The sequence below is a fragment of the Triturus cristatus genome, chromosome 12 (assembly GCF_964204655.1).
Source record: "Triturus cristatus chromosome 12, aTriCri1.1, whole genome shotgun sequence".
Classification (NCBI taxonomy): Eukaryota; Metazoa; Chordata; class Amphibia; order Caudata; family Salamandridae; genus Triturus; species Triturus cristatus.
In genome coordinates, this window is record NC_140595.1 from 422,237,887 (window position 1) to 422,252,394 (window position 14,508).

Here is a 14,508-nt window from a genome sequence, read left to right on the forward strand (position 1 = left end):
AAAGAAGCACAAAAACCCCACAAACAACAGTGATGCGTTCTGATTAATCACCTTGTTCGTGTGAGCTTGCACAAACTTTTGGCTGCCAAAGGTGAATAATTACGTGACGTGGAGTCATAGTATACATGCAATTACACCAGTATAATGGTAATTTTGCTTAATTGTGTGCAAAAAAGGGCACATTCTGTGGCAGTATTTTCTTGCCATCTTCTCGCTTTAGTAGAGGTTGCACATTGGTTCAAAGGGATTTCAATGCAATGCAAAATTAAACTTTTTCTTCCAGAAAGAATAACAGAGACACTCACCAAAACCTTACAACTCACTGTAATCAATGAAAATAAATCCATTCCTCACTTTTCATTATCATATATTTATTTATAATCCATTAGCATTCTGACAACCACATGCTCAATGTTGACAAACATTCGCCAATCTTTATATGACTGTCACTGGCCTAAAAAAGAGTATCACATATTGTAAGTATGTCTAATTTGTTAATAATTGGGAAAGAACGGTAAAGTTACAGTTTCAAAATTACACCCATTAGCTGTTTTAAAAATGATTTTGACAATATAATGTTCACAGTTCACAGTTTTATTAAATTATTCAACAAAGGCCCGACTTAAGTGGTTGCACTGCATTTTAATTAAAAGAATGCTACACCACCAAAAAAGTGTACATTCACGCTCAGGCAATATAATCTTTTGCGACATTTTATCACCATTTCTCTTTACCTCTTGCAAGTAGGTCTGGGTTACATCCCCTTGACTCATGGCAATGCAGGAGGCCAAGGGTGTGTCTTGGCACATTGCAAACTTTTTAAAGACTTTTCTGCACCAAATTCCATAATAGCATTAAATTGCTTCAGCAGGCAGTTATCATTAAATGCATTTTAATCCATTCTCGGATGGCCGCCATGCATGTGCATGCAATCTCAATGGCCAACTATGAATCACATGTCTTCAAATGAAAGATAAACCATATTAATATGGCCACAGCATATACATGCATGAACAGCAGTTGCCTGTGATATTCTTGGATCACTGACATAATATCGACTACAAAAATATAGACTTACAAAAATATCGATGCCAAAATATAGAATGCCAAAATATCGAAGTCCTATCTCCAAACAGGAAATTACAAAAATATCGAATCCAAAATATCGTTGTAAATAATATAGTCAGTCAAAATATCGAATTTTTTAAATGTTTTAAAAGTAATGTTAAATTAATTAAATAATACATATAATTAACTGACACATACTTAAAAATACTTAAATAACAGTAAACTTAATGAATAATTAAAGTAAGTAAAAAAAAAAATTTAATACATATATCTTAACGTGATATTAATTAAAAATATTCTATATTTTCTGTGTAGGATAGCGGGCGCGTAAAATTTACTATTACCACTCCAGTAAGTGCAATAGTAGGGAAAGCGTTGCATAGCGGGAGGGTAAAAATTACTATTCCCACTCCAGAGAATGCAACAATAGGGAAAGCGTTGGATAGCGGGAGGGTAAAAATTACTATTCCCACTCCAGAGAGTGCAACAGTAGAGAAAGCATTGGATAGCGGGAGGGTAACATTTACTATTCCCACTCCAGTGAGTGCAACAGTAGGGAAAGCGTTGGATAGCGTAGGGGTAAAAATTGCTATTCCCACTCCAGAGAGTGCAACAGTAGGGAAAGCGTTGGATAGCGGGAGGGTAAAAATTACTATTCCCACTCCAGAGAGTGCAACAGTAGGGAAAGCGTTGGATAGCGGGAGGGTAAAAATTACTATTCCCACTCCAGAGAGTGCAATAATAGGGAAAACATTGGATAGCGTAGGGGTAAAAATTACTATTCCCACTCCAGAGAGTGCAACAGTAGGGAAAGCGTTGGATAGCGGGAGGGTAACATTTACTATTCCCACTCCAGTGAGTGCAACAGTAGGGAAAGCGTTGGATAGCGTAGGGGTAAAAATTACTATTCCCACTCCAGAGAGTGCAACAGTAGGAAAAGCGTTGGATAGCGGGAGGGTAACATTTACTATTCCCACTCCAGTGAGTGCAACAGTAGGAAAAGCGTTGGATAGCGTAGGGGTAAAAATTACTATTCCCACTCCAGAGAGTGCAACAGTAGGGAAAGCGTTGGATAGCGGGAGGGTAAAAATTACTATTCCCACTCCAGAGAGTGCAACAGTAGGGAAAGCATTGGATAGCGGGAGGGTAACATTTACTATTCCCACTCCAGTGAGTGCAACAGTAGGGAAAGCGTTGGATAGCGTAGGGGTAAAAATTACTATTCCCACTCCAGAGAGTGCAACAGTAGGGAAAGCGTTGGATAGCGGGAGGGTAAAAATTACTATTCCCACTCCAGAGAGTGCAACAGTAGGGAAAGCGTTGGATAGCGGGAGGGTAACATTTACTATTCCCACTCCAGTGAGTGCAACAGTAGGGAAAGCGTTGGATAGCGTAGGGGTAAAAATTACTATTCCCACTCCAGAGAGTGCAACAGTAGGGAAAGCGTTGGATAGCGGGAGTGTCAAATTTACTATTCCCACTCCAGTGACTGCAACAGTAGGGAAAGCGTTGGATAGCGTAGGGGTAAAAATTACTATTCCCACTCAAGTAAGTGCAATAGTAGAGAAAATAATAAATGTATTTTTATTTTTAAATTAATTAATTATTAATACAAAAACAAGTATTACAATTAATTACCAATCACACAAGAATTGATTATTTATTAATACCAATACATTTTTGTTTAATTAATTAACAATTAATAATTAATTAACAAACAATTGTTTTTCAATAACAAACATTAATAAATGCAAATAATACCAATTAATAATTAATTTATAATATATTAATTAAGGATATACACAAATTATTTAAATAATTATTTTTTTCCAATTATATTACTTCCCACCATATTCCCGTATAAACACAATACCCACTACAAATATTAATTGAATACAATTAACATAATTATCAATTTACCTATTAATACTAATTAATTACCAATTAATACTAATTATTTACCAATTAATAATTAATCAACAACCAATTAATTTGCAATACCAATTAATAATTAACTAATAACAATTAAATTACTTCCCACCCTATTCCCCTATAAACCCACAACCCGCTACAGAAGTAAAATGCAAAATTAAATTAAAGATATATTAATTAACAATATACACAAATAAATTAAATAATTATTTATTTACAATTATATTACTTGCCCCCATATTCCCCTATAAACACACTGCCCGCTACAAATATTAAATGAATACAATTAACATAATTATCAATTAAACAATTAATACAAATTAATTACCAATTAATACTAATTATTTACCAATTAATAATTAATCAACAACCAATTAATTTGCAATACCAATTAATAATTAACTAATAACAATTAAATTACTTCCCACCCTATTCCCCTTTAAACCCACTACCCGCTACAGAAGTAAAACGCAAAATTAAATTAAAAAGAATTAATAATTCCTATAAATTATTATTTAATAATCTATAATTAAATTACTTCCCACCCTATTCCCCTATAAACCCACAACCCGCTACAGAAGTAAAACGCAAAATTAAATTAAAAATTATTAATAATTCCTAAAAATTATTATTTAATGTACTATAATTAAATTACTTCCCACCCTACTCCCCTATAAACCCACAACCCGCTACGGAATTAAATTACAAAAAAATAAAAAAACATAAAATTCAATAATTTAAAAATATTCTAACATACATTCCAATAATAATACATACTTTTAACACATATACTAACACTTAAAACACTATAAAAAATTCGATATTTTTAACAACTATATTATGACTGTCGATATTACTTACTTCTATATTATTGCAATCGATATTTCTTACCTGTTTTTCGATATTCTTCACCACTATATTTTTGCAAGTCGATATTCTGTCCATTCGATATTTAAAACTCGATATTCTGGCTACTCGATATTTTTTTTTCGATATTATGTCTAGTTACCGATATAAGCATTGGAAAGCCAAGAGGTCTCATTGGCAAGACTTGTTTCTGTCTTTGCTATGTCTATTACATGAAGAGAAAGCATGACACAACAGCATACAATGGGACTTTAAAGCAGCACAAAGAAAAATAGACAAGGAGGATTGGGATTGAATTTGGCTGGTTAAAGGTACTACAGAAGATTTATATAGGAGTGAAAAGTTCTGAAAAATAGCAAAGTGGCATGCTTAAAGCAATAATGTAGCTTAGAGGATGACAGCGACATAACAAAAGGGATTTATGACCAACCTAAACAAAACTAAGGAAGTTTGAGAGGGTGGAAGAACACTGGGAGCATGAGTGGTAACTCTTGATAAAAGACAAACAACTGATCTATTTGGTCCCGGAATAAAAACTACAGCTAGCATTTTATTGCGGGATTTCACAACCCCGGATTGTCCTTCATTTGGAAAATTTATTGAAACATGTTTGCAGGGAAGGCTTTTCCAAACAGTTCTCCACTTAACGAGCCTTGTCAGGAACTTATGCAACCTATTGACGGAAGATATCATCATAAAGATTTTGAATGAACAAATAGTCTTCCAGGACAATAACATACATCTTTTCACATAACACTAATATATCATTGGATAGACATTCTTGAATGTCAAGACTGTGTGAATGGAATAGTTGTTTAATATTTTTGCTTACCTCAACATCTTTTTTTTAATTGTTAACAGGACTAGAGAAGATGAAGCCTCTAGTTACCACCAAATATGGACAACTCCAGGGAAAACTATTCAGCGTTAAAGGATCACCCCAAGAGATCGAGGCCTATCTTGGAATTCCTTTTGCAAAGCCCCCCATAGGACAACTACGATTTTCTCCACCGCAGTCTCCAGAACCCTGGAACAATCTCAGAGATGCATCTTCTTACCCGCCACTGTGAGAAAATCACTTTTGTGTTTTTTGTTGCACAGCATTACAGTGGACAATATTCATTTAGGCAAGTGGAGGGCAACAACATTTGAAGAGTGCAAAATATAGGGTAGAAGTTTGGAAGTCTAGGGGTGAAGGAGGTAATTACAAGAGATATAGAAGGAAGTTGTAGAGTAATTTAAGATACAAAGAGAGCACACTTGTAATCTTTCCCTATTTCCCATGTTGTTTATAGAAACTACTGTTGCAAAAGCAGGTATCTGTTCATACTCCTTTTCTTCCAACAAGGCTAAAAGTAACCACCCCGAAGCAGCCCCTAGCTTCCCGCCCTACAAGAGGAAGTGTTCAGTACCCAGCGAAAGGTTTTTAAAGTCACTATATTGGTGTGTATGGATGTGTGCATTCAAAGCAATACATACGTACCACAGACATTATAGGAGAGCAGCTGATACATGACAATAGCAGATGAGGGGAAAGAGAAGACGTGTCAAAATTAGCATTGTACGTATCATCAGAGGGCTAACAGCTGTTAAGGGCACAGCAGATTTTAAATGGAATCTAGAAAAGAATGTAAGGCACTGACACGGGGCTTACAGTAAGATACAATCTCTTGTTTATGTCACATATTGCTTTGCTGCATTGTCAGTACCCTTCAAAACACCAACATAAGGAACTACAAGTTATCATGCATGTATGTGAAGGGATAAGAATGCCCATTAAAGGAACTAATGATTGTGTTTTTGCAAACTAACCTGGGAAGAAAACCAACCAAAATATAAAAAGAAATCAATTCCTTTTGTAAATATGCACTTGTTAATGATTAGGTTAATATGTGGCTTTGTTTTCATTTAAGATAGTGAAAATATCAATGTCAGAACATCTGAAAGGATCTTAGCATATATTCATTGCCTATATTTAAATGTTTCTATTTTTAAATGGTACACAAGGAGGGCCAGTTTGGTCTGACTGAGATCCAATTAGCAACTAACACGATAGCTTCGGGTAAGGCAGCGGGACCCGACGGTCTCCCTGGAGACCTCCTTCTTTATGGCAGGGAACTCTGGGCCGAGTTTATTTTATTAACATTGAATAATATAGCGTCAGGGTCCCCGCTACCAGAATCCTGGAAGGGGGCGGAGGTGGTGCCTATCTTTAAAAAAGGTGATCGAGAGGACCATGCCAACTACAGACCAATCAGTCTAATTGATGTGATTCAAAAAGTGGTGGTCAGGGTCCTCCTGACCAGGATTAAGGCCTGGATTGATGAGGATGGTATTCTCTCACATTTCCAGGCCGGATTCAGGCAAGGGGTCTGAACGATCGACCAGGTTTTCAGATTTTGCACTATCTACTGGAAATCTGTTACCATCGAAAAGGGCAGCTTATACCTGGCTTTTATCGACCTCAAAACAGCTTTTGACCTGGTACCTCGGCCAAAGTTGTGGCAAGTCCTGGCAGATCTGAGCATTCCCCCCTTAATTTTGGACCTTCTCAAAAGGCTCCACGAAGGCAACTTCGCGAGAGTAAGATGGGGGCACCAGGCTCAGTTGACCGAGAGAATAGCAGTGATGCGAGGGGTCCGCCAGGGCTGTGTTTTGGCGCCGACCCTGTTCTCTCTCTTTATAAATGGGGTGGCAGACTACTTGAGAAATGATGGGGTCGACGCCCCAGTCTTGAGCGGTGAAAAATTAAGGGTGGGCGTAGTTCGCAAAGTAGCACTTCGCGAAGCTACGCAAAGTGAAGTTCGCACTACGCGAGCTACGCGTAGCACTTCGCGAACTGCATAGTAACAGGTTCGCACTGTGCAAGATGTTGTTATCAATGATTGCACAGTGCGGACAAGCAACCGGCACTGTGCAATCATTGAAAATAGAATCTTGCACAGTGCGAGCTGTAGTTTTCTGCTGCTCAAGTAGATTTTTACTCGAGCGGCAGCTTTCTCAACGCGAACTGGTAGTTTCTCATCGCGAGCGGTCGCGAGCATACGCGACCCCTCGCAATGAGAAACCTGACCTCCTCGCGTTGGGAATCTCGCCGGGAGGTTTATTTTCCATGCTCGCGATCCCCAACTTGATGTTGAGGACGCAAGCAAGCAAAAAATCGCGAACAAGGAAAAGGTCTCGCCGGGATGTCATTTTGCTTGCTCGCGGTCTCCAACTTGACGTTGAGGATGCAAGCAAGCAAAAAATGACCGCAGCACTACGCAACACTACGCTATGCGTGTTCGCACTGTGCTACGTGCAGTTCGCGTAGTGCGAAGTAGCGCGAACTTCGCAAACTACGCGAGCGTAGCGTAGTGCTTTGCCCAGGCTTATGAAAAATCTCCCTCTCTGCTTTTTGCAGACGACACGCTGCTGATTTCAAAGAGCCCCATAGGTCTTCAAAAATTGCTGTCCCGCTTTACCGAGTTTTGTAACATCAGGGGCTTGAAGATCAATACATCAAAGACCAAGCTAATGGCCATGTCCCCTTCTAAAAGATTTAAAAATAACATCAAGGTCGATAATTGTAATCTGGAGCTCGTGTCAGCCTTCGACTATCTTGGGGTGAGGATTAATAATAAGTTGAAATGGGCACCTCACATATCCAAAATGCTCCTAAATCACAAGCAAGCCGCAGGAGCTATTGCTAGACATCAGAGACTGTCATATAGTCGGCCTACAGCTGCAGCAACCAAGGTATACCAGGGGAAGGCGCTATCTGCATCTCTCTACGGGGCGGAGCTTTGGGGATTCGAAAATCTAACAGAGATGACCAAATCCGAAAATAAGTTTTTTAGAGACATAGTCTCGCTCCCTCTGTCTACCCCACTTGTCCCTCTCTGTAGCGATCTTGGCAGATATCCCATAAATGATGTGGCTAGGCTGTGTCCCCTATTGTACTGGGTGAGGCTCAGGAGGTCCCCGGACCTATGCCGATATACGATATACGATATATTACATCTCGGAGCCTGTCATAAGATCCCGTGCGTATCCAATTTACAAAAACTGGTGCTGGAGCTGGGCTTGGGCGACTCCTGGGAGAATCAGCAACCACCCTCCAAGCCCATTGTTAAAAACATTTACTGGGATTGGGTCACCGCTATTACTCTGCAGTCCCAGAGAGGCATCCTCACTGAAAAATTTCTGGATGCCAAACCCGCTTCCAGATTAGAGGCTTTTTTAGACATCATTGAATCGCCTAGCGACAGGTCACTCTACCTTATATTAAGATATGGCACATTACCACTTCATGATTTTCTAACAGGGTGGAAAGGTGGGAAGGGGGGTGATATAGGTTGTCCAGGTTGTGCCTCCCCCTCGGAATCCATCGGCCACTTCTTGTTTGCATGCCAGGCATACAAACAACCCAGATCTAGATGGTCGAAACCCGTATGTGCTAATCTGGGCTGTAGGTCACATAGGGTGGCCCTGCGCATTCTAACTTATGAGACGACAGTCCCTAGCGTCATAATCGGGACCGCAAAGTTTCTGGGGGTAGCCTGGAGGATTAGGCAGAAACTTCTCAAGAAGCACTAAATAAATTCTGAGAATAATTCTTATCCCTTTAGCCATCGCCTAGCTTTTAGTTTGTAAAGTAACACCATCTACAGCCCTAATTCCCCCCCTCTTCATGATTCTTTTATCTTTTGTACCCTGTCCCTCGATGTTAATGAATTATGCTGTACTTGATATTGTCAAATTTTATGCTGTATACAAGGAGAACCCAATGTTGTAGTGGGTTCCTGTTCTTTTTTATTCACTTTTAAAAAAAAAAAATGTTTTTAGCATGTTTCTACTTTTATGATATTTTTATATCGAATAAAGTTACTACAACAACAAGTAATAGTTTGCCCCTTACCACGCTCTCTCTTCAAATATTAATCTTCATCCTAAGAAGTTTTCTTTTTAGAGATTACCTTATGGTCCAATTAGTAATCACACAGTTGGGCTCTTAGCTCCAGAGAAACACTAGGGGATCTGATCTGAAGATCTTTTGATCTGAAGATTATTAGTATTCCAAAGCATGGGCCATAATCCTGTACCTTACTTTTCCAAATAAAAGCATGATCATGAGATCCTGGCCCACTGTTATACAATCCTGGGCTGTTCTCCTTCCCTCATGATATTACTTGCCCCGGAAGGGTTTGTTGCAGGGAAGCTTTACGTCAGTTTCCTAAATCATACAATGTTGTGCTACACTCTCTGAACAGGTTTAATGTGAGCCCTTAATCAAGCCCTTACACGTGTCGCACCAACTGATTGCTTGGTATCTTTAGCTTTTTCAGGATTTTCACAATCATATCACTATTATTCATTCTCCACAGGAAGGAGCACAAAGGGACCAATTGGGTACTATTTTCTACACCAATCAAGCAGTCCTACATGTAGATTCTGTTCTACGTCTGTCTGTTACAAATTTGAGTCACATAGATTTGAATCTACCAGCAGTGTTAGCAAAGGTGAATTGCCAATAGAACCTTCAGGCATGTATCCTGGATCTCTATAAGGCCAAGATACTGAGGGATTCAGGTGCTTGCAGGGAGGAGTGATCCTCTACTTCGATTAAATGGAGAATGGATGCAGCAAAAAGTGTTAACTCACCTTCTACATATTGTGTACGCTTTTGTGAAGCAACTGTGGTTGTTAATTTACTCTGTACTAGGATTACCTAACTTGGAAGTGATCTGAGTGGTCAAGTAGGACAAGAGAATAATACTGAGCAGAGTGATTGGGTGACTCCCTAAACCTAAAACAAGAATTCAAGGACATCCGACTCCCCAGTACATTACACTATCAATTACATCATTACATGTCAAACTAAACCTCACATTTGATCCATTGGTCATGTGCTTACCAGAAAAACTGTTGTTTGCTATGCACAAGAAACTAGTTTGCAATCTGAGACAACTGATTGATGAAAAATGATCAGAAAATAACCTAATCTATTAATGATTCTACCATTCTCTTCGTGCATCTATATAACATTATAAATAAAGTCATGCGGGAACTAAATGTTTGCTATACTGGATCTCATAACAATTTATCCTCCTACCCTGTATATCCACAGATTATTGTAAATTGAATTCTAATGTAATAGCAATCACAAAGTGTTTCATACCTCCAATGAGATGCTGAAGTGTATTTTCTGACAGTAGGTTGGTCCCTACTCTGTTGAAGTGCTGGGATGAAAATGTGTATCTCTCACATAAGGCCTTTGTGAGTAAGGATTTGATGTTGGGCATGAGGACCGAGTTGTATCCTCATCATGTTTTGTTGCTGTGCCTTGGCATGTGGTGTAGCAAAAGGTATGAGACGTGCCTGATACTCTTTTTTGGGAATCTTGCAATGGCTATTATGTAGTGCCCTGAAAACAACCAGATGCGTAAATACTCTAAAGGTATATAAAATAGTATCCCTATCAAAAGATTCTAATTACAAACTTCCTTTAAAACTTTAGAACTATGCGCTGATTTAAAGGGTACCCCGACGCAATCTGAAGGTCTGCCAGCCTCTTATAGACTAGGGCAGACCTTCAGTGTGTAGGCGGCAGAGAGTACTCCATCTCTGCCGCCAACACATACCTATGACAGCCCAGCGCACTAAAGGTTGTCAGAGGTTTGGCCATGAGTCCGTTTGCCAGAGTTAGATTGGGTGGCCACATAGCCAGTCTTTACTGCCATTAAAACGTGAAGGTAAGGGGCAGTGGAAACTTTTAAATGATCCCTTCGCAATGGGGGAATCCATACAATACACTTCCAGGAACCCCAAGTGACAGTGGTTCCTGAAAATGCAAGCGATGTCTGCAGGGGCAGCTGACATTTCTAAATACAGGAGTAGAGTACTTCACCATAGTAACAGTAATCACTAAATTCGCCTAAATTAAAATCAACCCCTATATTACAAACTCAAGTAAAAGTGAGTGTTTTCAAACATGGATATCACCTCTCCATTTATTCAATTTTCTCATGATAAATTATCTTAAATTATAAGAACCAAGAAGGTTTCAGGTGTAAATATCTTTATTGCTTATTTACAGATCATGTGCCTGAACTGAATTGCATGAAACTGGCTTGAAATTATGTATTATACACAGGGGTGAGCTTCAGATTTTCCAACAATGACGCTGCATTTCATAGCAAAATACATGAGATGCAGGAGTTGATGGAGCTTAAGAGGCAGTGAAAAGGGAGAGGAGTGTGGATTGTTAGGAGTACTTAAAACACAATATTTTGTAAAACAACCAACTTTTTAAAAGAACTTTAAAACAGAGAGGAGAGAGAGAGCGAGTGTGTATGAGTGCATGTTTTTGTCTGTGTGTGCATGTAAAACTCTATTGTGAAATTCAACAGACACCTCACCATACTCGACTAAAATCACCGGGACCCAAATATTTACTAGAGAATACATTTATTAAGGGGGTGTAATACCCCAAACACCCCCCTCAAGTTGCTCCTCTGATTATACAACTTTGCTTCGAAATGCCCTCCCTTATTTTAAAGCAGGATGCAGTCTAAGAAAACACGTAATTCTGATGTTTCTATTGTGTCATTGTATGAAATACAATATTTATATCATTGATTATATGTTTTCATTCTAGGTGCTTACAAACATTACATGCTTTAGAAATGCTAAAGAAAGCGATGAAAGCAGAAGCGCCAGACTTTGATGTTTCTGAAGACTGTTTGTACCTCAATGTGTACACCCCAGCAGGCAACAAAGAGCATAAGTTACCAGTAAGTTGAGATAGCAGAGTACCGATTATTTTACATCAGTTCCGTCTATGCACAGGAACAGCACATCATTTTCAAGATCCACTTCTGTATTTGAGAATTACAAGAAAGTTGTGAGGTTTCACACTGCAAGCTATACAGAAATATTTTTTGTTGTTTGCAAAAAAAGCTGTCTCTGGCATACACTGCTCATAATAAGTTAGACATATTTATTGTACTTTCTTTTGTTTTTGTTATCTGGCAAAGTAACTTCACCTGGATTTATGAATAGTGTATAGCAGTAATGAACTGCTGGTAAAACAAATGATTTTATCAAAACAACTGTAACTAAAACATATTATGGGTATTCTTACAAATAAATATTTTGCTTTTTCCTACCTGAATAGATGTAAAAGTTTATCCCTTACATTGTAATTATCTATATCAGTGCTTTCCAGACTCTTTAGAACCAGGACCCACTTTTTGGAACAAAGACCTTTATTGACCCACCTAGCTTTAATGAGCATGAGGCAGGTGATTTTTTACCAGCACAATTTCCATTGAAATGATCTTTGAATTTGCAAAGACATATATATGGTTGTACTGATAAAGCTATATTGCACACAAATAAATGATAATGTGTAGAATTCAGGTCAATTAATATTTATCATTTGCGCATCCCTAAGTGAAGTGTCTTGATTTGTTTTGATCCTATTAAAATCGGTGTTTCCATCACACTTCAAAATTGCAAACAATGTGCTTCATTTTTGCTTTCCAATGTGCTGATTGTGTACAGTTCAATTACAGGTATTTACATTTTGTTGTGTGTTACGAAAAACTTACATTCTGCAGCCTTTCCTTTGACACTCCCTGTACCCCAGCAAGATTGTCACATAATTCACTTTACATTTCTTTCTCAGATGGCAAAGTGAGACTTATTTGTAAACATCATTCTCCATGTTATAAAAAATAAGCAGCAGTTTGTCAGAAGACATAACCTGATATTTGCCTTTTGTCTTTCAAGTGCTTAAAATGTGACAAGATAAATGTAGAATTTAAAGCTAATCTATTTGGCAACTGTTTAAATTAATTTTAAATGCTATCTACAAAGAAAAAAGCATCTTATTGCAGTTATTACCAGTGCTTTCATTGGGCAGGTACTCAGTATCTGCTCGTCTTTATTTGGAAAGAAAGAGTACCTGCACTTTTGTATTACCATTTCAAGAACTGTTTTTTTATATTGTTACCACTGAAACATATTTGAGGGCTACTAAGCATGATTTCCTTATAAAATATGCCCAGTGCTATAAGGAACAGGTGTGTATTGTTCAGTCCTGGTCATTTGTTACCAAACAGATTAATTCAATGTGTGCACGTCTAACATTGTGTGTTCAGAACCTTTACAGGGTGAAATGTAACCTCCTAAATCGTAAGTGTCAATACTGTCAGTGACTTTTGATCGGTGCGGTGATACCGCTCGATTTCACTACAGAAATGGCAGTTCTATAAAAACAGAAAGTTCTTCACATAAAGTAATGGAGCCAGCCTATTTGCATAGACCATAATTAACGAAAATGCAATTGGTACTGGAAAGACATCACGCTCTGTGCCCCCTGAAGATGTCACCGTTTTGACCCCTTTCTCCAGTGGCAGCTTCTTCGCAAATGAGCAGTTAAGGTCCAGATTACTAGGGGAATTTACTGGGAGTAATCATATCTCTTTTCTTATTTTATGCTCCTGCTCTTCACTCTTGAAAATAGATGTACCAATGGCAGTGCTAGCTTTAACAGTTGCTACTCCTGACTTCCCCTAAATAACATCCATGTTTTCCCGTAGTGGTCTTGAATTTTCCTTGGGAGTGTTTCCTGGGCTGGTGCAGCTGTTCATGCTCATGCAGTTTACAAAGGCTGTCTTCTCAGTAGACACAAGGCGGCATATTTATCTAGGGTTTTGCATCGCTCTTGCACCAAGCACGGCTTAGTAAATCTGGAGTAATGCAAGGCAGTGCAAGTTGCTGCCTTGCGTTAGTCTTCCCTATGGAGACTTTCCATGAGTAGAGTGTGGATGTTCCCTTGCATTCACCCATGGATTCTGAACCATTCCCAGATTTATCAATACTGGTAGACCTAGGAATGTGTCAGGGGTGGCATAACAAGGAGAAGTAGCTTTATTTCTCCTAGTTTTTTCTTCTATTTACATGTGCTGCGTTCTGCAGCATGTATAGGAAGAGGAAAAATCCTTAGAGGATTGTTCTTGTGCAGGAACGGTCTCTATATTTAAACTTGTAATCCACAGATATCTGCAACAGGGGCTTTATCCTATTAAGCTATCCCAGTGGAATTGCAGCTTGTAACCTGCAGAGCTCTCTGTTGCAGGTATTCTGCCCAAGAGTTTCAGTTTCACTTCCTATTTAGCAGCTGTGATCGCTTGGATAAGGCACAATTCCCTCTTCAATACTAAGTGAAGTTTTAAACCCCCTTCTCCATGGTCAGCTGATTAGTGGTTCCATGAGAGGCTCTTGAATCTATACCGGCGACTGAAGTTCATAACCTGGGATTGTTTTTGATTTTCTCATTCCCCTACCCTGCAGATCAACAAAGTCCTTTCTACCTGCTTGTAGGATGCTGGCTCTCTATATAGTGCACTAAAATGAAGGACACTGTGCAGAGAGCCCAGTGAGACCCCGATTGGAATAGAGAGACAAAACATTACAATACTAACACTCTATTTGTGGTAGTGTAGGTGAGTAGTTAGGCTTATCGGAGGGTGGTACTGAGTATTTGTTGTACTCACAGAGGCAATAAATTAGACACACACTCAAAAATATATCCAGAACGAATTTATAAAAATAACTTTAGACCAAGAACTTTATTCTACAGTAAGTACTTTT

General features: G+C 38.6%; 1 protein-coding gene across 2 annotated transcripts in view; it reads left to right on the top strand.

Moving 5' to 3' along the window:
* Positions 1–14,508, top strand: part of LOC146776048 (fatty acyl-CoA hydrolase precursor, medium chain-like) — a 289,608-nt gene that overhangs the window by 24,002 nt on the left and 251,098 nt on the right. For both annotated transcript variants that reach the window (XM_085639390.1, XM_085639389.1), the window contains exons 3-4: positions 4,729–4,933; positions 11,507–11,642. In XM_085639390.1, coding sequence (XP_085495516.1) covers positions 4,729–4,933; positions 11,507–11,642 — 341 coding nt within the window. The remainder of the gene's footprint in view (positions 1–4,728; positions 4,934–11,506; positions 11,643–14,508) is intronic.